Source organism: Neofelis nebulosa, chromosome 7 (genome assembly GCF_028018385.1).
Source record: "Neofelis nebulosa isolate mNeoNeb1 chromosome 7, mNeoNeb1.pri, whole genome shotgun sequence".
NCBI classification, from domain to species: Eukaryota; Metazoa; Chordata; class Mammalia; order Carnivora; family Felidae; genus Neofelis; species Neofelis nebulosa.
In genome coordinates this window covers 53070067-53097896 of record NC_080788.1, presented here as the reverse complement: position 1 = coordinate 53097896, position 27830 = coordinate 53070067, and the positions used below count along the sequence as shown (strand labels likewise).

At 39.3% G+C, this 27830-nt stretch overlaps 1 protein-coding gene and 1 non-coding gene across 2 annotated transcripts in view; one reads left to right on the top strand and one right to left on the bottom strand.

The window, feature by feature from the left end:
• Window positions 1–27830, top strand: part of TMOD3 (tropomodulin 3) — an 80145-nt gene that overhangs the window by 16153 nt on the left and 36162 nt on the right. The window contains exons 2-3 of the mRNA XM_058737715.1: window positions 18118–18319; window positions 24125–24281. Of these exons, the coding sequence (XP_058593698.1) occupies window positions 18194–18319; window positions 24125–24281 (283 nt within the window). The 5' untranslated portion in view covers window positions 18118–18193. The remainder of the gene's footprint in view (window positions 1–18117; window positions 18320–24124; window positions 24282–27830) is intronic.
• On the bottom strand, window positions 13639–13711 carry TRNAK-CUU (transfer RNA lysine (anticodon CUU)). The gene has a single exon. It is a non-coding gene; the product is annotated as a tRNA-Lys (tRNA).

The window sequence follows — 27830 nt, the reverse complement described above, 5'->3', positions numbered from 1 at the left end:
TGCATTCATATCAGTCAGGGCACCAGACACCTGGTGCAAATATTGGCAAACATTGAGGCTAAATGCCATGCATCCTGAGCATTGTTGACCTTCAGAAAAGAGACCAAGTAGGGTTGGAAGAGCTAGGAAGTGATTTGGAGAGGGTGGACCTGAGCTAGTCTTGGAAGGGTATGCAGAGTTTGGATAGAATATAAAAGTGAAATTTGAGGATGGGGTAGGGAGGATTGTTGAAGAGAAGTACAGACCGTTGTGGGAAGCAAATGAGGCAAAGGGGTGTAGTGAATTTAGGAGACTTACTTGTGAGACTCTAAGGAAGCCAGCCAGATTAGAGCAGAGGATTCCTAGTAATTCTTTTTTTTTTTTTTAATGTTTATTTATTTTTGAGAGAGAGAGAGAGTGGGAACAAAGGAGGGGCAGAGAGAGAGGCAGACACAGAATCTGAAGCAGGCTCCAGGCTCCAAGCTGTCAGCATAGAGCCCGACTCAGGGCTCGAACCCACAAACTGTGAGATCATGACCTGAGCCAAAGTCGGATGTTCAACCGACTGAGCCACCCAGGCTCCCCAAGGATTCCTAGTAATTCTTAGTGAAAGTAGGAAGGTAGAGTTCTATCAAAACCACCTGAGAAACTGTCAAAATACAAACACCTAACAAATCAAAGATTCTAAGCAAAGGAATGAAATGTAAAAGCACTATTACAGGAAGCCTAGTCAGGTGACTGTAAGCAAGCTCGTTAGAGCAGGAAAACAAGAGCTTAGAGTTAGGCAGGGAGTTTGCTTGTCCCTGGGAGAGAGGGCTTCGTAAAGCATTGTTTTTACTTCCTTTCATTATGAGGCTCCAGAAATTTCACTAGGTACTGGAATCGTTCCTGGGAAGGGGCAGGGTTCAGAAACACAAGGCTTTGAAGACCTGCGCATAACTTCAGAAAAGTTGAAGTTATTTCTCTTGATGTTTCTTTAGGGAAAAGGAAAAAACATCCTAAAACTGGCCTCAATCCTAGTTTCAGAGTTTTCAATTAGAGGGCCTTTGGTCCCAAGCTGTGAAACTTGGGGGGAATATTGGTCTCATAGATTGTTAGGTTTTTTCTTAAGTAACATTCTGAAATTCTTTTAGTAGGACTTTGATGGCTAATGCTTTTTGTTGTTTTGCTCTTACACCAAAGTGGAACTTTGCATTTATTTTTATTTTTTTAAATTATTTATATTATTGTTTTAATGTTTGTTTATTTTTGAGGGAGAGAGCACAAGCAGGGGAGGGGCAGGGAAAGAGGGAGACACAGAAGCAGAAGCAGGCTCCACAGGCTCTGAGCTGCCAGTACAGAGCCAGATGCAGGGCTCCAACTCAGGAACCATGAGATCATGACCTGAGCCACAGTCAGATGCATAACTGACTGAACCACCCAGGCACCGCTGCACTTATTTTTAAAAGTTGAATGATCTTAAACTCTTAGATCTGGAAGGATTTTAAGAGTCATTTGTTAACCCTTACAGTTACTCATTGTAAAAGAAAAGTGGATCATATTTGAGGAATGGATGTACATGAATAATGGGGTTGGTTGACCTGTCTAAAATTCCTTGGGATATCACCATCTGCAACTAAAGCCTTTATGAAGACTGCTTCCCACACATCTCTTTCCTAAATTCCAAATATACTTTCCTAACCTATTTTCCTTACTCTAAAGTCTTTTTGGTAATATCTTCCAGTACTGTCTGCTCTTGAGTGTCTTGGTTTTAAAATTTAATTAAAATAGTGACAATAGTTAGATACTTTTGAATTTTAAAAAGTGGGAGAAGGGGGTGCCTGGATGGCTCAGTCCATTAGGCATCCTACTCTTGATTTCGGCTCAGGTCATGATCTCATAATTTGTGAGTTTGAGCCCTGCGTCAGGATCCATGCTGGCGGAACAGAGCCTGCTTGGGATTCTCATTCTCTCTCTCTCTCTCTCTCTCTCAAAATAAATAAATAAACTTGAAAAATTAAAAAAAAAATTTTAAAAGGGAAAATGAAATAAAGAACAAGGCAGAAATGAATACTACTCTAGTGTTTTTACTGTATTAATAAAATTTATAATTTGCAACTAAAATATTTTTGCATCTATTCCTGTGATTTATGATGTTTTGGGAATACATGTTTTCATGAAATATTTCTATTTTATTACAAGAAAATAGGAAATAAAAATTTGCTTTATTTGGTGACTTTTCAGGAAAACATTTATTAGTATGGTCATTTCACTTTAACTTTTTCTCTGTTACACAACAACACTGGCCCATGTTTGACTTCATTATTTACTTTTTTCATTGTTTAATCTATCTGTTCTGGTTTTTCAAGTCCCTTTCCTGAAATATTTTACTTTGTTTTTGTGCTTATCTGGCATGATTCAGCTTTCATATATTTCCTTCCTACTTGTAACATTGTTCATCTTGGCAGTGATGAGAGCACGTTGCTATTTTTTTCCAAGGTTGAGTTCAATAGGGTTTCCTTAAGGTAATAGATTATTAGAGCTAGGAGAGACCAGAGACTATTGAGGCCTATGGTTAAACTGAACAGGCTTCATCCTCTTGCCACTTGTCCTCTGTTGGTAATGGCTGCCCAAGGACTGAGGCCGAGTCTGCGTTCCCTGGGGAAAAGGCTGTTTGATTTGCTGTGTCCGTTGTGGATGGGTCCATTGTCAGAACTGGGACCATATTTTAGTTATTCTTCATGTACCCAAGCAAATTGAGACTTGCTCATAGTCACAGAGCTCTTAAGTCCATAGATCTACAGACTTCCAGTTCAGTGCTGGGAGCTAAGTGCTAGGTGTTTTCTCCTTAAGAATTCTGGTATTCTGGATTCTTTGTTGTCGTTTTTCTTCCTTGAGTAATAATTGAATTCTATCCGCTATTTAAGTTTGTTCTAGTTTGTTATATCTTCAGGAAAGATTGAGAAATACTCATCAGACAGTCTAAAGGTAGGATTTTCCTTATGCTAGCAGAGAAAAGGAACTTGAGTTACATAGTCTACCTAAAATTGAGAATTTTCTTTTCATTTGTTTTTAAGACTGAAGGCTTTTCCATTAAAATTTTAAAACTTGCTACTGTATTATCCCCATTCTAATCCAACCAGACCCACCTTCTCCCAAAAGGGAGAAAAGTAGAATTTTATTTCGAAAGAATGAATTTTATTTGAAGATCAGTTGTTGGTTCAAAACAAAATCTGGTCAGGAAGGATTAAAACACTAGTAGAATGAGACAGAATAGGGAGATACTTTAAGAACTTTTTATTTTATGACATTTGTCTACTGAATTGCTTGCCATTTTGACCAAGGTAGTGTGTTATTTTGCAGTTACAAATACAAATAACAGTAAACAACACAAATAACAATAGTAGCTATATACTGTATATACATTAGTACTTTTTTAATGGTCATTGATTTGGAAAATCTTCATATAAAAAATATTTTCCACATCTTGTGGGTTTATTTTGGTGATCTAGATTAGTTCTGGTAATCCCTTAGAGCACTTCCTCCCATATTTTACCAAAATCTTACATTTTTACAGTCTCTAAAATGCTGGGATAGCACTCATACAAAATATTTTGATGCCTTATTAACTGTTAATCAGCAGATGTGCAAGTATTGCCAGCAACCATCACATACATCTTCATCTAGGCACATTTTGTTGAAAATAGTTGATTTCTCCCAGGATAGTTTCCTCATTTGGAAGTATATTTTTCCATATAAACATGTTTTCAATTTAACAGCAATTTGCTTCTTAATCTTTATCGTGGCACAATTGTTGATATATAGCACTGCTAGAGGATAGAGTTATGCGTACCCGTGGTTGGAAAAAGGGAGTAAAGAAAGAGACGTCCCAGTGATGGGTTCTTTTCGGTATGCCACTCAGGCGATACTCTGATGGAAGGTGGCAGGAGAGGCCAAGGGAGAATCAGATTTACTTTTGCTGTATGTCCAACTTTGCTGGTCACTACTTTTGAAAATTGAGAGAGAATAACAGTGTAACAAAAGAAAATTAAAAGTATTAAGTATGTACCTACATTTAACATTAAATCTACAATTGAGTATTACAGTTTCTGTGCCCTGTTTGTGCCATCTTTGATTCTTGTGATGTCTTAAATTGCCATTTGAGAAGCATTTATAAAGCGGGGAGAAAAACAAGTATGTAATAGACACTTAATAAATGCATACAAATATATATTTATTTAAAAATGTGGAAATTGGTAAGGTTGAAAAAGGAGAGCTTTTCAGAATGAAGGGAAAAAAGAATCTGATCTGAAGCCCAGGAAATTCAGAAGGGATGAAACTGAAGAAAGATGTTACCATTCACCTTTTGTTCACTGCATGAAATTCAGATTGCTCTCAGCATGATTCCTTTTAGACCTAGCCTCGTTTATTTTAGGGTTTTGTATATAGTTCAATGCTTACTAACTCTGTCGATTAAGAAAATTCTTGAAAGAGGAACAATGAGTCATAGTGATACTTCCCTTTGGGAGAGAAAGAAAGAAAGCCCTCAGATTGGTCTCTCCATTATATACTTGGGATGGATTCAGCATTTTGATTGATGGCTGAGCACTGTTAAGCTTCCCCTAGCTACCTCATATCATATTTGGTTCTGTCCACAGTATGACTGGTAGAAGACTCTGGGTTAACCAGCAAAGATAAAGAGCTCTGTAACCTTATTACCCTAAGAGACTTGTTCATATGATGTCATTTCTATTTTAAGATTTTTGACTTTACAACAATTTTTAGAAAAGCTCCAGCATTTCCTAGCCTGTCCAGTTTATTAAATAAACAAACCAAGGAAAAGGAGAAGACTGAAAAATATTTGGTCCTGAGGAACTGAGTATGCTAAGGGTGTGGCTGTTTGGGCATTCATCAGTGGTGTGCATAGAGTGGGTTCCTCTCTGACTTGGCCTTTTATCCCTGATGCCACAACACCACCAAGAAGAATGAAAAGAGAGGAGGTAGGCTAGGACTGGGAGCTGGTTTGGCTGCTTTGAACCAGAGAAGGAAGTAGGGTACATGGGAGCCACAGAGTCTCTCAGTAATCTTATTGAAAGATTGTTTTTGGGGGCGCCTGGGTGGGTCAGTCGGTTAAGCGTCCGACTTCGGCTCAGGTCACGATCTCGCGGTGTGTGAGTTCGAGCCCCGCGTCGGGCTCTGTGCTGACTGCTCAGAGCCTGGAGCCTGTTTCAGATTCTGTGTCTCCCTCTCTCTCTGACCCTCCCCCGTTCATGCTCTGTCTCTCTCTGTCTCAAAAATAAATAAACGTTAAAAAAAAAAAAAAAGAAAGATTGTTTTTGAAGTGTTGTGAGTAACCTGTGAAGTATTTTCTTGTAATAGTCACAAATTATCTGGCTGCTTTCTACTTTGAGGATGCCCTCAGTGACCTTCCAATTAAATCTCTTCTTTTTTCTGGCCCTAACAAGTATATCTGGGATGCCTCCAGACTTCAGATTTTATTTTCTTTCTTTGTGCTTTTGGGATCTATAGATCTCATTTTAAAAAATTCTAGGTGGCATCGGTAGCAGTGGCAGGAAATATGGGGCTACTTAGCTAATCTCATATGTGGGTTGGTTCATTTCCGTGGAATTTTTACACAGAATAATCAACCACCATTTTCTTAAGTTTCTGTGTGCAAAGCAACTACCTCTCTCCAAGGTGTGTTCATCTAGGTCAACAGTAGCATCCCAAGAACGCTACAAAATTATTTCAATGTACTGTCTTTTAGGCTTCATTGTATAGAAGATATAGTGAACAGAAGGATGAATTTAGCATCCATTTTTCCCTTTAAAAAAAGCCTTATTTGCTATAAAAGTAATACATATTATATACAACTAAAATAAAATGGTTTTTACTTTTTAGAAGGTAAATACTGTGTGCATAGTGCTTTGGATGCAGTGGACAGGAAGTCATGTTTGGGTTATAATTAGTGTTATCTAGAATTCATAAGCTCATAAAAGGGAAATGATCTTATGAGACTCTTAAACTCTCTTGCAGTTGAAGAGTCTGCTGCACACTGTCCCTGACAAACATTCATACTTAGCCTCTGATTTAATAATGCCAAGAAAAATAGATGACTTTCTTTACTCCTGTCTTCTCCATCAAAGAGACTGTTCCTCAAAACAGCAGAGATGAAACTCAAGTCTAATAATAAATGAGAGAGCATTTTAGATGCTTTAAATGTTAAAATCTCCAGGTGGAATTAAGTTACTTTAAACTTGTTTCTGAATTTATTCTGAAGCCAGGTTCAAACAAAAAAGAAAATGCAATGTTGATTTTATTTTATTTTTTTTTTAAGTAGGCTTCACACCCAGCATGGAACCCAACATGAGGCTTGACTCATGACCCTGAGATCAAGACCTGACCTGAGATCAAGAGTCGGATACTTAACTGACTGAGCCACCCAGGCACTCTAATTTGAGTATTTTTTTAACCAAAGCAAGTTGAAGTAGATACTTATGAATTATTGGATGATGAGCCATATCCGGTTCCAATGATTACATGGGTATATATCTAGAGGGAATATTTTGATCCTAACTACTATTATCTGCTATGTATCAACATTGAAATACTTTTATTTAAAAATAAACACATGTAAGGACTAGAAGTTTTCTTTAGCATGAAAGGATAATGAGACTATCAGTCAGTAGTCAATATCTGAACTGAGAAGACAAAGCTAAACAATACTTACTATGATGAGGGAAAACTTTGTTGGCTAGGTATAGTCTATCTGAGCAGATGAGACCAATCTTTTATTTATATAGGGTTTTTGGGAAGTGTGGAATTTCAGGCCTGGCAAACTTTTCCCAGGCCATAATGACATCATCTGTAGAGGCATGATTTGGTTGGCATTCAGGAGTGTTTACTAGAAGAGTGAGTCTCTTTCTGATTGGCTGACGTTCAGAAGTGAGAGACTGATGGTGATTGATTGGCTTACAAAGGCAAATTGTTTTTTGGTTTTGTTTTTTATGACTACTTGTTACCATGGCTAAAGAAAAATCAATCTGTTCTATGTGGGGACTTTAATTCTCAACATCAGATACATAGTTACTTGCACAAAGCAGGTGTATATTGAAATATTTTGAGGTATAACTTAGAGTAAAGGAAGAAAATTTTAAGTGGACAGCTTAATAAATTTTATTCATGTATATATACTTGCATACATATCACCCACTTTAAGATATAGCATTTTCATCACCTCAGAATGTTTTCCAGTGTCCCTACCTAACCTATATCCCCCAGTAGCTGTTCTGATTTCCATCCCCATCGATTAGTTTTGCCTGTTCTTGAATTTCATATACATAAAAGCACACAGTATATATTATTTCATGTCCAGTTTTTTATATTCCTTTTGACATATTACATGTGAGAGTCATTCATGTGTTTGCACATGTCCAGTACTTTATTACTGTGTAGTATTCTGTTTGTGACTGTACCATAATTCATTTGTATACACAAATAGTAATGGACATTTGCATCATTTCCAGTTTGGGAAAATTATGAATAAAGCTGCACTGAACATATTTGTACATCTTATTTTATTAACAAATACTGATGTCTCTTGGGCATATGAAATTGCTATATCATTATGATTTGAGTATGTTTAGTTCTAGTAGATACTGCCAAATTGTTTTCTGAAGTGGTTGAATTGATTTGCATTCCACTAGCAATTTATGAGAGTTTCAGTTGCTTCATGTCCTTGTCAACACTTGGTATTGTCATCATTTTTATTTTAGCCATGCTGGAGGGGTGTGTGTGTGTGTATTTATTTATCTAAAAATTTTTTTTAGTGTTTATTCATTTTTCAGAGACAGAGAGACAGAGTGTGAGTGGGGAAGGCCAGAGAGAGGGAGACACAGAATCTGAAGCAGGCTCTGGGCTCTGAGCTGTCAGCACAGAGCCCACCATGGGGCTTGAACTCATGGACCATGAGATCATGACCTGAGCTGCAGTCAGACGCTTAACTGACTGAGCCACCCAGGTGCTCCTATATTTATTTTTAAAAAGACAAATTCTGGGGGCACCCGGCTAGCTCAGTTGGAGGAAAATGCAACTCTTGATCTCAGGATCATGAGTTTGAGCCCCACGTTGGGTGTAGAGATTACTTAAGTAAATAAAACTTAAAAAAAAAAAAAAAGGCAAATTTTGAAGAAAACAAACCTAGGCTTAGCAATTTAACATGAGAAACTTAAGAATATGGAGTTACCCATGTTAATCGAGGTTTAAGCTTCCTATTAATTCTTAGTGTAAAGAAGAAATAAACATTCTTGATTTTTTTAATTTCTTAAATAGCTTCCTAATTTAGAAAAATCTGATCTAGGAAGAATCATCCTAAAACAAAGTTACTATCGTATAGAGTTAAGAAGTTAGTTTCAATAATCTTGGATGACTCCAGGTTAATGTAAATGACTTTCATAAGTTTACTGTTAGCCTTGAAAATAATTATGTTGAGTATTTTTTAGTACTTAGCATGTGCCACAACCTGTTCTCTGTTGATGATGCAGTAGTGAACAAAAAGTCCTTGCTTGAATAGAATTTAGATTTTGGTGACAGTACAGACAATGAATCAATAAATATGTAATGTCAGGTAATGATATAGAGGGAAATATGGGGTAAGAAGAGATTGCCTAGTGCAGCATTATGGGAGCCTGTGGGGTTTGAGCAGAGGAGGGGCAGAGAGAGAGGGAGAGACACAGAATCTGAAGCAGGCTCCAGGCTTAGCTGTCAGCACAGAGCCTGATGTGGGGCTTGAACTCACGAGCCATGAAATCATGACTTGAGCTGAAATTGGACGCTTAACTGACTGAGCAGGTTATTTAGCTGTATCAAGGAAGACTGTTGTAAGCAGAAGGAGCATTAAGTGCAAAGGCCCTGAGGTAGACATGTGCCCAGTTTGTTGGACGAAGAACAAGAACATCAAGTGCTGTGAGCAAGGGATAGAATGGTTGGAGATGAGTTGGGGCTTGCAGGGAGATCATGTAGGGCCTTGTGAGCCACTTGGCTTTTATTCTGAGATGAGATACCATTAAAAGATTGGGAGCAGTAGAATTAATCTGATCCCACTAGTTATGTTCACACAAAAACCTGTACACGAATGTTCATCGACAGTTTATTTGTAATAGTAAAAAGTTGGAATCATTCTCGAAGTTTTTCAACATCCTAATGGTTACACTGAGGTATGTATATACCATGGAATACAATGAAAGGAATGAACTGCTGATACAGAAACTTGGATGAATCTCTAGGGATTTATGTTTAATGATAAACCAACTCCTAAAGATTGCATTTTATATAATTCTATGTATATAACATTTATGAAATGAAAACGTTTTAGAAATAGAGGGCAGATCAGGAGTTTGCCAGGAGTTAGAGAAGAAGGTGGGTTTGGTCACAAAAGGGCAACAGGAGGAATGCTTGTTTTGAAACTTTTAAGTATCTTGACTGTGGTGGTGGATATACAAACCTACAAGGTGATAAAATTATATGGACCCCCCCCCCACACACACACACACATATGAGTACCAGTAAAACTGGGGAAATCAGAATAAGATCAGCAGACTATATAAATGTCAATGTGCTCATTGTTGTATACATTAGTTGGGCAAAATGTTATCACTGAGGCCATTAGAGTGGGAGCATGGTTCCCAGTTAGGCTGTTGCAGTAGGCCAGGTAAGAAGTGATGACTTGAACCAGAATGGAGGCAGTGAGGATAGTATGACATAATACTTTAAAGTTAGAACCAAGAGGATTTGCTTGATGGATCAGATGTGGAATGTAAGAGTAGTCACAGTAAACACCCAAGATTTTTGGCCCAACCAACTGGAAGAATGGAGTTGTTGTTTATTAAATGGCGAAAAATACAGTAAGAGCAAGTACAGGGAAGAAAATTAGGAGTCTGTTTTGTACATTTATGTTTGAGATACCTGGTAGTCATCCAAGTAGAGCTGTTATATAGCCTGTCTGGCATTCAGGATTCAATCAGGAGGTCCAGATTGAGAATATAAATCCAAGAATTGTCAATGTGTGAAATCACCTGGGGATTGAGTATAAAGAGAGGCTGTCCAAAGAACTAAGTCCTGGGGATACTCCAACACTTAAAGATAGGAAAAATGAGGAAGAACCATCAGAGGAGAATGAGATGGCATAGCCAAAGAAGTAAAGAAATAAAGGAGGACCAAGAGAAAATAATGTCCCCAGGGCCAACTGAGGAAAGTGTTTTAAGACAAAAGGAGTGATCTATTGACAAATGCCAACAGGTCCCAAAAGATGCAGGGTAAGAATTTACAATTGGATTTGACATCGTGCAGGTTACTGCTAACCAGATCAGTTTGGGTGGGGTGAATGCTGGGGACAAAAACTAGATTGGAGAAGGTTTGAGAGAATAAGAGGGAGAGGGCTAGGGACACTGAAATTTTCTTTCAAGAAGTTTTCTGTAAAGAGGAACCAAGAAATAAGGTAGTGTCTGGAAGGGGTTATGAAGTCACTTTGGGGGATATATTACAGCCTGTATGCTCATGGGCATGATCCAGGAAAGAAAGGTCACAGTTACTGGAGCAGTCATCTACAGAGAAGCAGGGATGGGATGTGGTCACAGGAGGTGAGATTGACTTTAGATAAGCATATGGACAGTTAATCTGTAGAAGCAAAAGGGAAGGTACAGTATACGGATATAGATGTAGGTAGGGTGGTAGGTGTAGCAGTGGAAGCTTAGATGTCTGCCCTCTTACAATTGTTTCTATAAATCTCAGTGAAATATTAAGATTGAGTCTTTGAGAGTGAATGATAAATATTAAAGGTTTGAGAGAAAAGAGGCAAATAGTCATGTAAGAGAGCAGGAGAGTGACTGGACTAGGGACATGCCAAGGATTGCTAGGCATGTTAGTGGTGATAAATTTTAATTTTTTTTAACGTTTTATTTATTTTTGAGACACAGAGAGACAGAGCATGAACAGGGGAGGGTCAGAGAGAGGGAGACACAGAATCTGAAACAGGCTCCAGGCTCTGAGCTGTCAGCACAGAGCCCGACACGGGGCTCGAACTCATGACCGCGAGATCATGACCTGAGCCGAAGTCGGCCGCTTAACCGACTGAGCCACCCAGGTGCCCCAGTGGTGATAAATTTTAAATATGACCAGTCAGTATGTATGTTTTTCTCCCACTTGCTCTGCCACCCGGGTGCAGGGGAGGAGTAGGAAGAGAGTTTTAACCAGGTTTGGGGTTTTGCCAGAGGAGTTCAGAGACAGGTAGGCTCAAGGTTGTTAAAAGTTGTGGAGGGGTATAATTATTGGTAATGAGAAGGACTAGGTTACAACCATGGGGATGTCAGTCTGAGGCAGGGCGAAGACTGGACCATCAGAAGAGAGAAGGTCGAGGAACTCAGAGTCGAGGTGTTGGAAGGGTCAGCTGTGTAGATCTTAAAATCGCTGGTTGCTGGGTGCCAAATTCATGACCATCTCTTCTTTAGCAGTTTGACTCTAAGCATGGAAAATATTGGAAAGGAAATAAGTTAGAGTAATTGTATAATGTTTTTTTAAGAATCATGACAAATTATTTGCTTCTTTCGTTTTTTAGATTTAGCTCTTTGCAGAAGATGATACCAGAAATGGTATTAACCAAAACACGTGCTTTGGTTTAGCATACAAATATGTTAAAGACCATAGCCAACAGTTGTTTTATTTAGTAATTTGTAGTTGGCTTATTTATGTTATTTGTTCAGTTCATTGGTGGATATTCAAAAATTTCTCCAAAAATTATTCAACAGTTGTCATATTAGAGCAGTTCACAATGTGGATCTCAAAACCATCCTGAAAATACTAGCCAAGAAACTTTGTTTTAAAACCAGACTGAGAAATAGAGGTGACATAGAGCCATATTAAACTCTTCAGAAAAAAACAGGTATGGAACAAAAAATTAATACTAAGTATTAACTGAAAATAACATGGGAGTCGTTCCTGAGTACATCTCTCTCTCTCTTTTTTTTTTTAAAGAATAACTACTTTTAGGGTGCCTCGGTGGCTCCGTCGGTTAAGCACCGACTTTGGCTCAGGTCATGATCTTGAGGTTCGTGAGTTTGAGCCCTGCGTCAGGTTCTGTGCTGACAGCTTGGAGCCTGGAGCCTGCTTCGGATTCTGTGTCTCCCTCTCTCACTGCTCCTTACCCACTCATGCTTTGTCTCTCTCTGTCTCTCAAAAGTAAATAAACATTAAAGAATACTGTTTTTTTTTTTTTAATGTTCATTTATTTATTTTGAGAGAGAGAGAGCACACACACAAGCTGGGGAGGAGCAGGGAAGGAGGGAGAGAGAGAATCCCAAGCAGGCTCCACACTGTCAGTGCAGAGCCTGATGCAGGGCTCCATCTCATGAACTGTGAGAGTGATCATGACCTGAGCTGAAATCAAGTCGGATGTTTAAACAACTGAGCCACCTGGGTACTCCTCCCTTTGTATATCTTGTCCTTACCTCTGATAACGAATCTGTGAAAAGTCCTTTTAGTTTGCTTACAAAATCTGTCACACATTTATCCACTTCTCTCCATATCCACAGCTACAACCCTACAACCATTGCTTCTCACCTAAATAGTAGAGGCCTAGAGTGGGAGAGCTGCTAGGGACCTTTTGGTCCTGACTCAAAAGTCACCTTTCAGAATGGTCTTTTTTTTTTTTTTTAAGTTTATTCATTTTTGAGAGAGAGAGAGAGAAAGAGCACAAGCATGAGAGGGCCAGAGAAAGGTGGGGGGGGGGGGGGAGAGAGAGAGAGAGAGAGAGAGAGAGAGAGAGAGAGAGAGAGAGAGAATCACAAGCAGACATCACACTCCACGCTGAGCCTGATGCAGGGCTCGATTCCACGACCCTGGGATCATGACCTGAGCCAAAATCGAGTCACGCTTAGCCAGCTGAGCCACCCAAGCATCCCTAGAACAGTCTTTCTGAACCATTTGAAAGTAACCTTCCTGACCCTCGTCTCACCCATAGCATTGTCCTTGGTTTTTAATTTGTAGTATCTATTGTATCTGATATTATGTTGTTCCTTTGTCATTTTTTGTCTGTGTGCCACCTTCCAAGTAAATTAGAGCAAGGAACTTATCTGTCTTGTATATTGTGAATGCCTGTTGTTTGGAACAAGTCAATTCCAGGTACAGGGAGCTCAAAAGTATTTGTTGAATGAACAGTAAATGTATTGGAAAACAAATATTCATATGGGATCTTGAGAGAAAAATTTCTGATCTGGTAGGTAACCTAGTTCAGTATCCAGGGGTCCTAGAAGAAGCCACTGAGGAAAAAATGCACAGTCTTGAGCCTGGTACATCTGAAGAGTGAGGCTTGGTGCCTCCTGAGGAGGAAACTCGTTTCTTTACCCAAAAGGAAATTTAAAAAATTCTACTTCTAATTTATTTATTTTTTTAGTTTGTTTATTTTGAGAGCATGAGCAGGCGAGGGGCAAAGAGAGAAGGAGAGAGAATCCGAAGCAGGCTCTGCACCATCAGCTTAGAGTCTGATGCAGGGCTCAAACCCAAAAACTGTGAGATCATGACCTGAGCCAAAATCAAGAGTTAGAAGCCTAACTGACTGAGCCACCCAGGTGCCCCCTCCCCAATTTTTAAAAAATATTTAATTATTATTATTTTTTAAAGTAGGCTCCATGCCCAACGTGGGGCTTGAACTCATGACCCTGAGATCAAGAGTCACATGCTCTACCAACTGAGCCAGCCAGGCACCCCAAGAAAATCAAATTTTCAGAGCTCTGATGACTGACAATCAGATGTGTTTTGTTTTGTTTTAACTGGGGTAATTAGACTGTGGAGAACTTTGAATAACAAGCCAAAATGGGTTGACATGAGGAAAGAGAAGGTGAATAATACAGAGGCTCCATAGGATTAGCAGAAGTATCAAAGACTAATTATCAGTGCTTTTTTAATTGCAATAAGGGGAATAGAGTTAGGGAGAAGGACACTAGATATCTGGGGGGAAAAAGGGGGAACTACCAAAAATGGGAAAGAGAGCCTGATGTATGATCCAATTCAGTCAAATTTGACTTAACTACATGCACCAGGTACTGTCCCTGGTGATGGCAAACCAGTAAGGAGGGAGATATAGGAGAGAATGTCTGCTCTTTAAGGGTCTTATTGTGTCTAGCAAGGGAGACAAATGATGACTTCTAATATAGGGTCATTGTTGGTTTGACATGAGATAGATATCTTTAGGAGTTACTGGCCAGCCAGTCCATGTGTAAGATTTCACATGGTGATCCTCAGCTTTGCTTTTGTAGAAACCTGATTCCAGTAGGTGCCTAATATCTTAAAAAGTGACCCATGCTGGGGCGCCTGGGTGGCTCAGTCGGTTAAGCGTCCGACTTCGGCTCGGGTCATGATCTCACGGTTCGTGGGTTCGAGCCCCACATCAGGCTCTGTGCTGACAGCTCAGAGCCCAGAGCCTGTTTCAGATTCTGTGTCTCCCTCTCTCTATGCCCCTCCCCAACTCATGTTCTGTCTCCCTCTGTCTCAAAAATAAATAAACATTAAAAAAAATTTTAAAAAAAAGTGACCCATGCTAACCATGCACATACAAGAGTGGTGCATAAGCCAAAATATCAGTTTATTAATTTACAATGAGGAAAGCTATGTGAACAGCCAAGTTTTAATTAGAAGATTACTTAGCATGGAGAAGAATAAAGGGAAGTAATGGGGTGATGTAAATGTCAAGTGACATCAAGCTTTGGTTGTCTGATGCTTCTCCATACCAGGACTGTACCTGCAGTGGGAGCTAGTCACTGTGCTGGTCAGGACACCATGCCTCCCTTGTGATTAATGAACATGGCCACAATTGTTTGATGAACTGCATTTTCTTACATCTGCATGCTTACTGCCTTCTTTAGTTATGTTACTGCCATTCTGTAGTAATTTATTCTATCTGCTTCTTTGGGAAACAATCTCTTACCATTGTATGTTGATGTTATCAGCTATACCCTTAAGTTTGGAAGATACTGAGGTATAATCTGTGGTTATAATGGAGGTATATACAAGGATAGTGGCAACATAAATAAGGAAACCATTAATACCAACAGTTAGCAAGGATGAACAACTTGAATTGTCATGCACTGAATCTTCTAGGAATATAAATTGATACAACCACTTTGAAAACAGTTTAACATTACCTAGTACAGTTGAGTATTACCATACGCTTTCCCTAGCCATTCCATTCCTAGGTTTCAATAACTTGGAGAAACTCTTGCACATGTATACCAGGAAATAGGTAACAAGATTGTTTATAGCAGAAAAATAGAAGGGGACAACTACAAGTTCAGTCAAATGTTCATTTATACAATGAAACACTCTACAAAAATGAAAATGGAAGTGCAGCTCTAAAACAGTATTCTGTGAAACAAGCAAGTCACCAAAAAATACATGCTGTATGAGTCCATTTGTATAAAATGCAAAAAAAAAAGAACAGATCTAAAACCGTTAAGGACATGTCATGTAAGGTAAAACCAAAGAGGAAAGCAAAAAAATGGTTAATTCTTTGGTTAATAGTGGTTAAAAGAATGGTTAATTCAAAATTCAATCCAGTCGCTACTTTTTTGGGAGAAGATGCAGTTGGAAAGGGGAATATGCAAGTCCTTGTAATGTTCTCTTTCTGAAGCTGGATAGTGCATTCATGGGTATTCATCCTGTCATAATGTCCACAGTGTCCACTAGTGTCTTACTAGTAGGATGACTGTTAAACTTATGGCCCCTACTGGAACACCTTTGAGAGTAAAGGGAGGGGATGCTCAAAATAATTAAAATAATATTTCTTTGGAAATATTTACTAAGAAATTTGTAACCCCCAAAATAAATTATATTAAACCACATTAAAAACTTTTTTATAATGATTGTCTAGACATTAAAAAAATAGCATAAGCTAAATAATTACTCTTGGTATGTGTTCATATACTTTTATCAGTTTCTTAACAGTTACCTGTCTCAAATACCATGTCATTGGTATTTTTATGAAGTGAGTATTTTTTTAATGTTTATTTATTTTTGCGAGAGAGAGAGAGAGAGAGAGAGAGACACAGCATGAGCAGGGGAGGGGCAGAGAGAGCGGGAAACACAGAATATGAAGCAGGCTCCAGGCTCTGAGCTGTCAGCACAGAGCCTGATGCAGGGCTCTAACTCACAAACCATGAGATCATAACCTGAGGCGAAGTTGGACGCTTAACCAACTGAGTTACCCAGGCACTCCTATGAAGGGAATATTTTTTCAAAATGTTCTTATTTTTTAATTTTTCCCCCTAAAATTGCCTGCCACCTTCAAGGTTGTATTTGTTGGTTAATATATTTGAAAATGCTTATACCTTCTATTGAATCTTCTCTGCAGAGTGTTTTTTTCTTTTTTTTTTTTTTTGAGAGAGAGAGAGAGAGAGAGAGAGTGTGTGTGTGTGTGTGTGTGTGTGTGTGTGTGTGTGTGTGTGTCTCAAGCAGGTTCCATGCTGAGCATGGAGCCCAACTTGGGGCTCAATCCCACAGCCCTGAGATCATGACCTGAGTCAAATGTTCAACCAATTGAGCCACCCAGCCACCCCAGAGTGTATTACTTTTAATTGAGAAGATATATTCTCAAGATACTTTGTGAGCTTAGTATCTTAAAGTTGGAAGTATACAGTGGAGGTTTACCAAACTTAGTAATGATAACAATGATGATAATATGTTCAAAAAAAAAAAAAAACACTGAAAAAAATCCGGAATAATTGCTAAGCCAAGACAGATGAGATGCCAAATAGAACAGGTATAAGCCAAACCTGTCTTGGGCAGTTACCACAAAATGCCTGCAGTTTAACATCTGCATAAGCACAGTTCTGTTAATTTGCTTGTTACTGGACCCAGGTGGCTGCTAGTCAGGGCACTAGCTGACAGACCCCTGTGGTGAATGTTCCTTTCTTCTTAAGAGATGAAAACATGTAAAAGGATCCATAAAGTGTTACTGGTTTGAGAAGGAAAATATATTAGTTTAGATATTAAGTTGGAAAACCTTGGGAGAGAGGAGTAGTAAAGGGAATACATCCACACTTTGAAGTACTGAGTGTTCTGCAGCCGAGTAAAATCGAGCAAAATCTCTAAGACTAAGGATTATTTCTTGTTCACATAGGAACATTTTATGAAACAAATGATCCACATTTATGGCTAGAACTTAACAAATACTTTATTTCTACTTTGCATGTTTTGTGGGATTTATTCAAAGTATCTTTTCCTGAAAAAAAAAAAAAAAAAAAAAAAAGAGGTTAGAGTGGGAGAGAGCCAAAGCATAAGGGACTCTTAAAAACTGAGAACAAACTGAGGGTTGATGGGGGGTGGGAGGGAGGGAGGGTGGGTGATGGGTATTGAGGAGGGCACCTTTTGGGATGAGCACTGGGTGTTGTATGGAAACCAATTTGACAATAAATTTCATATATTGAAAAAAAGTATCTTTTCCTATGGAACAGTTCTGTATCTGGAAAGAGGCTGCTTGTTGAGTTTTACCTCATTTGGGAAAGATTCACATGGTGAGGAAATGACAAAGGTCCTTTCCTATAATGAGACTTTGCTGACCACCTTTGCCAGTCACTGGGTGACATATCCCAGCATGGTTTTAAAGAAACATTTTCAGAAAGCTGTAATTTTTCCTGTAAAAACACTTTTTCAAAAAAATCTTTTGTGCCTTTTCAAAACCTATTTTTTTCCAGTGGCAAGTGGCTACTCCTCAATGGGGAGTGTATTAATATCCCCCTTTATTACTAGTGAGTCAGAAGATAATGTTCTCCTACACAATTTACAGTAAAACAAATGTGTCTTAAACATATTGTGCTTAAGCAAAGTTCTCTGGTAGCAATAATTTGAAAGTCACTGATGAGAAAATTTTTATTTTGGCACACATAATGAGTTATTTCCTCCTAAAACTAAGTTATCAGAAATTCTAAATTCTATCAAATGGTTCTTTTAATACATTTGAATAAGAGGTAAGGACACTGAATGATCATAGACCAGGGTAATGTGTGATGGATAGAGACTATATGACACATAGAAATTACATTTCACTTAATAATAGATCTAAGTAGGTGGAGATGACTTAATATTTTTAAATGTGTTTGTTTCTTCTCTCCATAGCTTTAAGAAAAAGTAGAAATCACTCCTGACTGTACTGAATAGCAAAAATTAAGTGACTTTTCCTGTACTGCAAATCATGGCACTACCATTCCGGAAGGACTTAGAAAAGTACAAGGACCTGGATGAAGATGAGCTCCTTGGAAATCTATCAGAAGTAGAACTGAAACAACTGGAAACTGTTCTCGATGATCTTGACCCTGAGGTAGGTGCTAATGAAATAACTTTTCAAACCCTTTGAAACTAAGTAACTTATTTGAGCAGTTAGCTTTTTCATGACTTTTCTCAGATACCCCTACATTTTCTCTTTATCCAAATGAATTTTTTGCCTCTTCTTAGTTCCCTCACTTCTGCCCCCACCTCTCCACTCACATGCCAATATATCCTAAACCATTTTCACCAACACCCTTATTTTCAAACATCTGAAATTTCCTGTCCTGTACAAAATCTTTTCTCTTTGGGCAGGGAGCAATGTTTTTGGTAAAATGAAGCAGATGATTAGGTCTTTGATTTATGTCAACCTCTGTGCCTCTTCAGAGCTTCTATACTATGATGGCCCTTGTGTAGAGTGTCTCTAGAAGGTTCTTTGTGACTTTAAATCTTTTTTTTTTTTTTTTTTTTTTTTTTTTTTGAGAGAGAGACAGAATGTGAATGGGGGATGGGCAGACAGAGAAGGAGACACAGAATCTGAAGCAGGCTCCGGGCTCTGAGCTGTCAGCACAGAGCCCGATGCGGGGCTTGAACTTGGGAATGGAGAGATCATGACCTGAGCCAAAGTCAGACGCTTAACCAACTGAGCCACCCAGGCGCCCCGTGACCTTAAATCTAATTGTTACCGTTCTAAAAGCTGCTGACCAAATTGAGTAAGTTTCTAGTCATTAGTAGAGTAGACCTAAGTAGATTCTCAGCAGTACTGCAGTCCATATGGAACAGACCTGAATATATGTATATACGTTTTAATTTGCAAAGTGGGGGGGCACCTGGGTGGCTTGGTCGGTTAAGCGTCCGACTTTGGCTCAGGTCATGATCTCACGGTCCGTGAGTTCGAGCCCCTCATCGGGCTCTGTGCTGACAGCTCAGAGCCTGTAGCCTGCTTCAGATTCTGTGTCTCCCTCTCTCTGCCCCTCCCCTGTTCATGCTCTGTCTCTGTCTCAAAAATAAATAAACGTTAAAAAAAAAAAATTTAAAAAAAAATTTGCAAAGTGGGTGTTGTCTTATAAATTACACAAGGCTAAGGTAGAGTCCCTTAACACCTGAATCGTTATTCTCTGGTATGTACAGGGTGGGGGGTGGGCAGGGAGTCCTTGAGGGGAGACCCCTAAGGTTATGGCTACTTACCCTGAAGGTAAGGGTCATTTGCTAGGTTTCTTCTCTTTACTACATGCTTCTTTATGCTGAGACATTGATTTTTAGTGTCTTTTAAGAATTGAGATAGAGTTTGTTTTATAAAATTATTCTTGTTACTACAACACATTTATTTCCTGCTGGAATGTTTTTGAATTTTTATTGAAAATTCTCCTTTTTTCAGCATTACTTCAGCACTTCATTAATGTGTCTATGCCGTAGATCAAAACCCTTAACTGTAATTGTTATCACAAGGAAAAGTTTGTGGTACTCATAAGTCTGGGGGTAACCGAGGATAACAGTGCTGTTTTGATCCTGTCACAGCAGTCTCTTCTACAAACAGTTCAACCTATTTAGACCTGTTTCAATCAAGTGGTTGTAGAACTGGCAGGAGCCTAAGAGCTCATCTAGTCCAGAGTTCCTTAACCTTGACACTACTGACATTTGAAGCTGGATAATTCTTTGCTATGGGGGCTGTCCTGTGCATTGTTAAGTTGTTCAGCATTCTGGCCTCTACTCACTACATGCCAATAGCACATCCCCCTGTTTACAAATGTACCTGGGATTTTTTTTTTTTTAATTAGCTCTGGTAAGATTACAGACATGGAGGAAAAAAGAGTGTATTTCTTATAGTCCTCAAGAGGGAACATGAGAAAACACCTGGTTTCGTCAGGAAGCAGAAGCAGCAAGGAGCAAGTATGGCCCAGAACCATTCTTGTGGTTTCCGAGGGAAGAAATGGGTGAGACAGGATTGGCAAGTTTGAGCAAATTTAGGATTGGATAATTTGAGTAATTTCAGTGGTCTCTGGGCCACAAGAGTAGTCTCCAGTTGTCCAGTTACCTGGTCCTGGGTGATTTAGGGCAGGAGCAATAATGGTTTGCTGGGTGAGAGATAAAGGAGGTGGTTGGGATATGGGCTCCAGATTAGTTGGTTTTCATTTGGAAAGCCCACTGCTGGGTGGAGGGCCGAGGAAGTTGTTTGCTATCCTTAGGAATTAGCCAGCTCCCAAGATGGCAAAGCATCATAAAATACAGAAAATAGAAAACATGATTAATGCTTCCTCCCCTTAGTCATGGCAACCAAAAATGTTTGCAGACATTGCCACTTGTCCCCTGTGGGAGCACCTTGGTTGAGAAACACTGATCTAGCACTTGCCCTGTGTTTTATAGATAGAAAACAAAAGTTAGGTGACTTGATTCAGTTACTACAATTAAGGAAAGAACTGAGACTGGATCCCTCACTGCCTGATGGCTCCCTGGCAGAGTCTAGTGACCTTTCTGCTAAACTGCAGTGAGTCCCCTATTAATACTTGCACTATGCTATACATGTGAAAACTGATGGTTTCTATTTTCTTACTTGAAAACCATGAGGCCTGCTTCGTTTATGGGGAGGTTTGAGTTCAAACCTCTGGGTGTATTTTGCCAGTTCCTCAACCCCAGTTGAAACTCCCCCAACTTCAGATACTGTTAGTTGAGACTGGAAGAACGATGTTTATTGACAGCATGCCGCTTGTGGGTAAAGTTTTGGGCAAGAGTGCCAGTGAAAGATGAGGTATGAAAAAAGTGCAAGGGTAGTAGTGTCCACTTCTGGCAGAGAAAAGCCACTGTAACTTATAAATCTCAGAAGATAAGAGAAGGGCAGATAGAGGTTGTATATGGTTCCTTGTTACATTTTGGAGGGCTGTTTTACTTTCCATATGCTGCATTCAGTATATTTATTTGCCAACCTACTGCATTTTCTCAAAACATCTATCTCTACAAGACAGCCAGCCAGCCTAGGCAAAAGCTAATTTTTTTTTTAATTATTTCCAAGGCTTGGAGTATATATCATTACAACAAAATTGTACTGTGAGGAAGAAACATACTTTTTAGTGGCAGTCATTTTAATGAGATCTTTACCTGTTATAAAATAATTATGATCTAGTAACTTGACTAAAGTATACTCCTAATAAAGCATGGTTGATGAGTTTATGGCCTACAAAGCCAGTTACCTGTCACTTATTTTGTGTTGAAAAATGTATTTAAGGAGCCAGGATTCCAGCTAATGTATCATTTAAAACCTGTGTTTCGGGGCACCTGGGTGGCTCAATTGGTTGAGCATCCGAGGTTGGCTCAGGTCACGATCTCACTGTGAGTTTGAGCCCTGCGTTGGCTTTGTGCAGACAGCTCAGAGCCTGGAGCCTGCTTCGGAATCTGTGTCTCCCTCTTTCTCTCTGCCCCTCTCCCACCTGTGCTGTTTGTCTGTCTGTCTGTCTGTCTTTCTCTCTCTTTCTAAAAAATAAACATTAAAAAATTACAAAAAAAACCCCACCAAACAACCTATGTTTCACATGATTTTGACCTGCCAGGTGGAATAGTGCAACTCCATTACTACCCCCATGAAAGAGCAGTAGGTATTATTGATGGTGATGGGAAGTAACTTTGATTAATTTGCCTTAATGAGCATTTTTCTTTAAAAGTGTTCTCAAATCTTTATTCAGTAAATATTTGGGGAGCAACCAATAGATTCCGGTACTATGCTAGGCTTAAGGTTATAAGAGTAAGCAAAACAAATGTGGTCTTTGCCCTCATGATGCAGATTGGTAGGAGTGGGGGAGGTAGGCATTAATTAAATAATCATACCATATTAGTATAAGAGCATATAATGGGAGGTTAAGAAAAGCCTCTTTGGGGGAATGGAGCTGCAGTCTTAAAAATGACTAGCAAAAAATGGTGGACAGAGCATTCTAGAGAAGGTCTTTGGTAGAACGAAGTGTGTGGCAGGCACAGGGAAGAAACTAGGGCTAGTGTGGCTAGAATGAGGAGGGTATGTGAGGTAAGGCTAAGGTAAGAGATAATGGAATGGGAATGAGGGATGATGTGATCCAGGGAAACCAGTCGGGAAGTTAGTATAATATTCCTTGCCAGCTTGATCATAGCTTGGACCAAAGTAATGATGTTGGAGACGGAGAGAAGTAAATAGACAAATGAGTTTTTTAGGAAGTAAAAATGGGTAGGATTCTTCATGCATAGTTCTCAATTTCCGAGTTCGTGGGTAGAAGTCTTGTTTCTTTATTATCTTCCTGTAGACAATTTTGAATTACAAAACGCATTCTTAGTGCAGGGTTAGGAACAGACCTCCTTTGTATTTCATATTTATAGATGACCTTTCTGTATAATGCATACCATTACATGAGGAGAGCACAAAGGTGAATTTTATGAAAATTATTATGGATCTCAGCAAATGGCCACAGTTAAAGTGCTGTATTTTCTAGTTATAAAATGTATATTCCCTATTATTATCTATATAAGATCTCCCTTTATAATGAAAATTATAACATCCATGAGATTCAGCATTATGGAAGGTGTTGGCAAAAGAAGGCTGGCCCTTTTGTGTGACTTACCGGGCTGCCTTCCATTTCTAAAGCAAAGGAATATCTAGGAACAGTGAGACAAGGCAGTATCACCTCTTTGCCTTTCTTTCTTCTTTTTTATTAATTTTTTTTTTTTTTTTTGAGAGCAAGAGAGAGCATGAACAGGGGAGGGGTAGAGAGAGAGGGAGACACAGAAACAGAAGCTCCCTCCAGGCTCTCAGCTGTCAGCTCAGAGCCCATCGTGGGGCTGGAACTCACAGACCAAGAGATCATGATCATGACCTGGGTTGAAGTCAGACACTTAACTGACTGAGCCACGTAGGCGCCCCCCTTTTTTTTTATCAGAATTTTTTAAATGTTTATTTATTTTTGAGACAGCACAAGCAGGGTGGGGGGGCAGAGAGAGAGAGGGAGACACAGAATCTGAAGTAGTCTTCAGGCTCTGAGGTGTCAGCACAAAGCCCGAAGCGGGGCTCGAGCTCACAAACTGCAAGATCATGACCTGAGCTGAAGTCAGAGGCTTAACTGACTGAGCTACCCGGGTGCCCCACCTCTTGCCTTTCGATGAGCAAAAGGATGGAGCTCACATTGTCTAATCGCCACTTGCTATTCCTGGACTTAGTGAAAATTCAGAATAGGAACTACAAGAGACAACTTTAATCCATTACCTTGCACCCCTTCCCCACTCTCAGTCCCTCCATGCTCTCAAAAAGATTGTACCCACATGGAACCCCAGAGATATAGCTCTTGTTAGGAGGACATCCATGTGCCTTGGTGCGTGAGTAGCAATGACGGTGGTTGCTGCAGTACATCCTAGTGCTGATGTACATCTATACATACATTGAACCTTTCACATTAATGTTCTGATATCCTACTGTATGGAATGCATGTGTTTATATGAAAAAGCCTTTACCACGAAATAGAAGTCGTTATGAAGGAATATGGTGTATATATCATTTAGAATTCTTTTGTAATAGAATTATTTTCTGTATATGCTTATATGCTGAGCAGTTATTAATCATTAAGAAAACTATTTTTTATTGCCATGCAGGACATTTAAAAAGTAAGGAGTGTTTCCTTCTAGTAGAACTTTCTGAAGAAAATGTTTATGTGCTTATTTTAATAATGGAAGTGAATTCTACCTAATAAAGAAAACTTTGTGTAGAACACTTTTACATTGCTGCCCTAAAATGAAACATTTAATGCCAGTATCACATTCTGGTCTATAAGTCTTTCTTAAATGGGTGATCTGTGGAAGCGTATAATGTTGGCATTCTTGGTGGTCATAATGGCTGATTCATTCTCTTTGGCAGAATGCCCTTCTGCCTGCAGGGTTCCGGCAGAAGAACCAGACGTCAAAGTCCGCCACAGGGCCGTTTGATAGAGAACACCTCCTTTCATACCTGGAGAAGGAGGCATTGGAGCATAAGGACAGGGAAGACTATGTGCCCTACACTGGAGAAAAAAAAGGTAAACTTTGAAGTCATTATTCGATAGCATTTGATTTTTCTTTTTATAGGTAAGGTAGGTCTGGAGAAATAATGTTTTTAGAGATGCATCTGACACTCTTGACTTAGAAACTTGTCAAGTAATCTGGCACTTCATTTGCATTTTTCATCAACTTGGCCAGTAAGTTCCTTCTGAATGATTTCTGAGATTTTATTATACAGTGATTTTATATAACACTCTAGTGTGCTGAGGTAAAAATTTTAATTCACTAGTATATTTCAGAATGGAAATGATGTCAAAGCAGTGCTCTGTTCTAACTCCTGTCTTTAAGGAGAACTGTCATAAAATAATTCAGGCCATATTTTCAAAGACTGTTTTTAAAGGATACCCTACAGCCTTCCTTAGTAATTCATAGTTATAATTGTCAATGCTTCATAACCATTACTTTCAGGAGAGTTTCTAGTCCAGGCCCCTCCCATTGCAGAGTTTGACCTTAGGTAGCCTCAGTGGAGACTGAGTATAGCCATATATTTTAAAGTTCTATATATAACACAACATGAAGTAGATTAAGCTACTCAGCTTTCAGTGCGTGTTGGCCTGCAGAGCCAGAGTCTGCTTGCACTCTTGTTGAGGAGATCATGTGTGGAATACTGGCGAATGGTGGCAGCGGTTGCAGGATCTACAGATTACCTCTTCCAGGCACTGTTTTTACACCTGAATCCTTAGTAATCCAGACAGAAAGAAGGTTAGAGCATAGTGCTTTCTTCTAGTTAGGCTTTAGCTTTTTATTTGGGAAGGAAGCCCTTCTCAGGAATTTGGCCACAGCTCTGTCACGTGGCTACCCCTTAGTGGCAAGGGAAACTTGAAAATTCATTTTAGCATTCTAGCCTCTGTAACAGAGGAAGGCTAGTGAATGATTTTTGAGTGGGTAATTCACGAGGTCTTCATTAAACCTTTTTAAAATTATCTATCATCCCCAACTCATTTGCTCTTTCACTAGTTTATCTAGTTCAGCCCTTTATCTCTAGTTTAGCATCATTATCTTAGCTACTTGTATTAGAGTTCTCTAGAGAAACAGAAACAGAACCAAAAGTCTCTGTGTTGGGGAGGGGGTGAGATTTATTTTAAGGTATTGGCACGTGTGATTATGGAGGCTTATTAAGTTTGAAATCTGCAGGATAGGCCGATAGCCTAGAGACCTAGGGAAGAGTTGCAGTTCAAGTCCAAGGGCAGTCTGCCAGCAGAATTCCTTCTTGCTCAGAGACGATCAGTCTTTCTTCTGTTAAGCCCTTCAGCTGATTGGATGAGGCTCACCACATATGGCTTTACTCAAAGTCCACTGATTTAAATGTCAGTCTCATTCAAAAACACCTTCACAGAAACACCCAGGATAATATTTGACCAATTATCTGGGCACCATGCCCAGCCAAATTGGCTCATAACGTTAACCATCACACTACTGTTAGAGATGGGAATGTCTTGTCCTCAAATGTTTAGGGCCAGAAAAAGGATTGAAAACCAATACATAGTTTTGAAGTATGGAGAATCACAGAGATGAACAAAAATGTCAGTTCCTTTGTGTTTATAACAGAAAAGACTACTGGTTATGCTTTCATCCAGACAGCCATACCTATAACGTCACAGTGCTTATAGCTTCAATCCTATTTATACAGGAGAGTATGACTCTATGAGAATAAACATTGGTTGATCACATTTTACTATTATGTATGTTTTAGATGGACTCAAATGGAGGTAGAAATGGAGGGAGAGATATGAGAAGAGAGATGGCAGAAAAAAATAAGGAATCTGAGGACAAAAAGAGAAAATAAGAGATGTGAAAGAGCTGTGTTTGTCCTAAATTGACCCAGGAAGCTTCCCAGTATGCTCTTGTTTCATAATCTCCAGTTGCCTAGAGAAAGATCTTGGAGGATTAGAGGGAGTAGGAAAGAAGGTGGAGAAGAATTGTGGAAAACAAGAAAATATCAGAGGGGAGAAATGATAGAGGCAAGGAATATGGGTGGCAAGGAAAAAAAAATGATGTATCTTCCTTCAGCTGGAGTGTGTAATAATTTTGTTTCTTTTTATAACTTATTTATTTATTTTTGATTTTTTTTTTTTATGTTTGCTTTTGAGAGAGAGAGAGAGACAGAGCATGAGTGGGGGAGGGGGAGAGAGAGAGACACACACACCCAGAATCCAAAGCAGGCTCCAGGCTCTGAGGTGTCAGCACAGAGCCAGACACAGGCTCCAACCACAGACTGCGAGATCATGACCTGAACTGAGGCGGATGCTTAACTGACTGAGCCACCTAGGCGCCCCTATTTTATTTTTTTAAGTTTATTTATTTTATTTTGAGAGAGAGAGAGATTGTCCCAAACAGGCTTTGCGCTGTCAGCACAGAGCCGGATGTGTGACTTGAACTTACAAACCATGAGATCATGACCTGAGCGGAAACCAAGAAGAGTTGGATGCTTACCTGACTGGGCCACCCAGGTGCCCCTAAAATTGTATATTTTTTTAAAGATTTTATTATTATTTTTTTAATGTTTATTTATTTTGAGAGATTGAGCAAAGGAGGGGCAGAGAGAGGGAGACTGAGCAGCCAAAGCTTACAGTGCAGAGCCCTGTGTGGGGCTTTAACTCAAACTGTGAGATCATGACCTGAGCTGAAGTCTGATGCTCACCCAACTGAGCCACCCAGGCACCCCATTTTCTAACTTCTAAAAATTTTTATCTCATTTCTTAGACTTTGGCTGGGTATGAAGTAAACAGAAGTAGTTGAGTTAAAAAGCAGGTAATTTTGCATTCATAGTCAGTTTTTATAATACATTCACTATTTTTACTGCTCCTTGTAGCTTTGTTGAATACTATTTATGGGCAGCTATGATGCAATGACTAAGACTAGCATTTTTAAAAATAATGAACTTTTTCCTGAAGCATAACATGCTTACAGAAAATGCACAAATCAGAAGGATATAGCTTGGTGGATTATATAGTGAGCACTGCCATGTAGTCGCTGCCCGGCTTCTTCCCACTTTTCTCTTTGTTTTCAGAGGTAACCACCATCCTAGCTTCTTTCTATCTTTGTTTCTGCACATGTGCAAGTAAGGTGGGGGAGGAGGGAGAGGGAGGGACAGAATTCAAAGGAGGCTCCATACTCAGCATGGAGCCCACTATAGGACTCAGTCTCACAACTGTGAGATCATGACCTGAGCTGAAATCAGGAGTCGGACACTTAACTGACTGAGCCACCCAGGTGCCCAACCATCCTAGCTTCTAATACAATAAATTAGTTCTGCCTGTTTTGAAATTTATGTAAAAGGCATCATACAGGCTGAATATCTGCTTTGCCTCATTCATACAGTTTTTGTGTGGACCAGATTTGTTAATGGGTATAGTGAAATCACCATAAAAATCCTTTATGGTGTAGTCATTTTATTTTATTTTATTTTTTTAAGTTTATTTAGGGAGAGACTGTGAGTGGGGGAGGGGCAGAGAGAGAGAGAGAGAGAGAGAAAGAATATGAATCCCAAGCGGGCACCATGTTGTTAGCTTGGAGCCCAATACGGG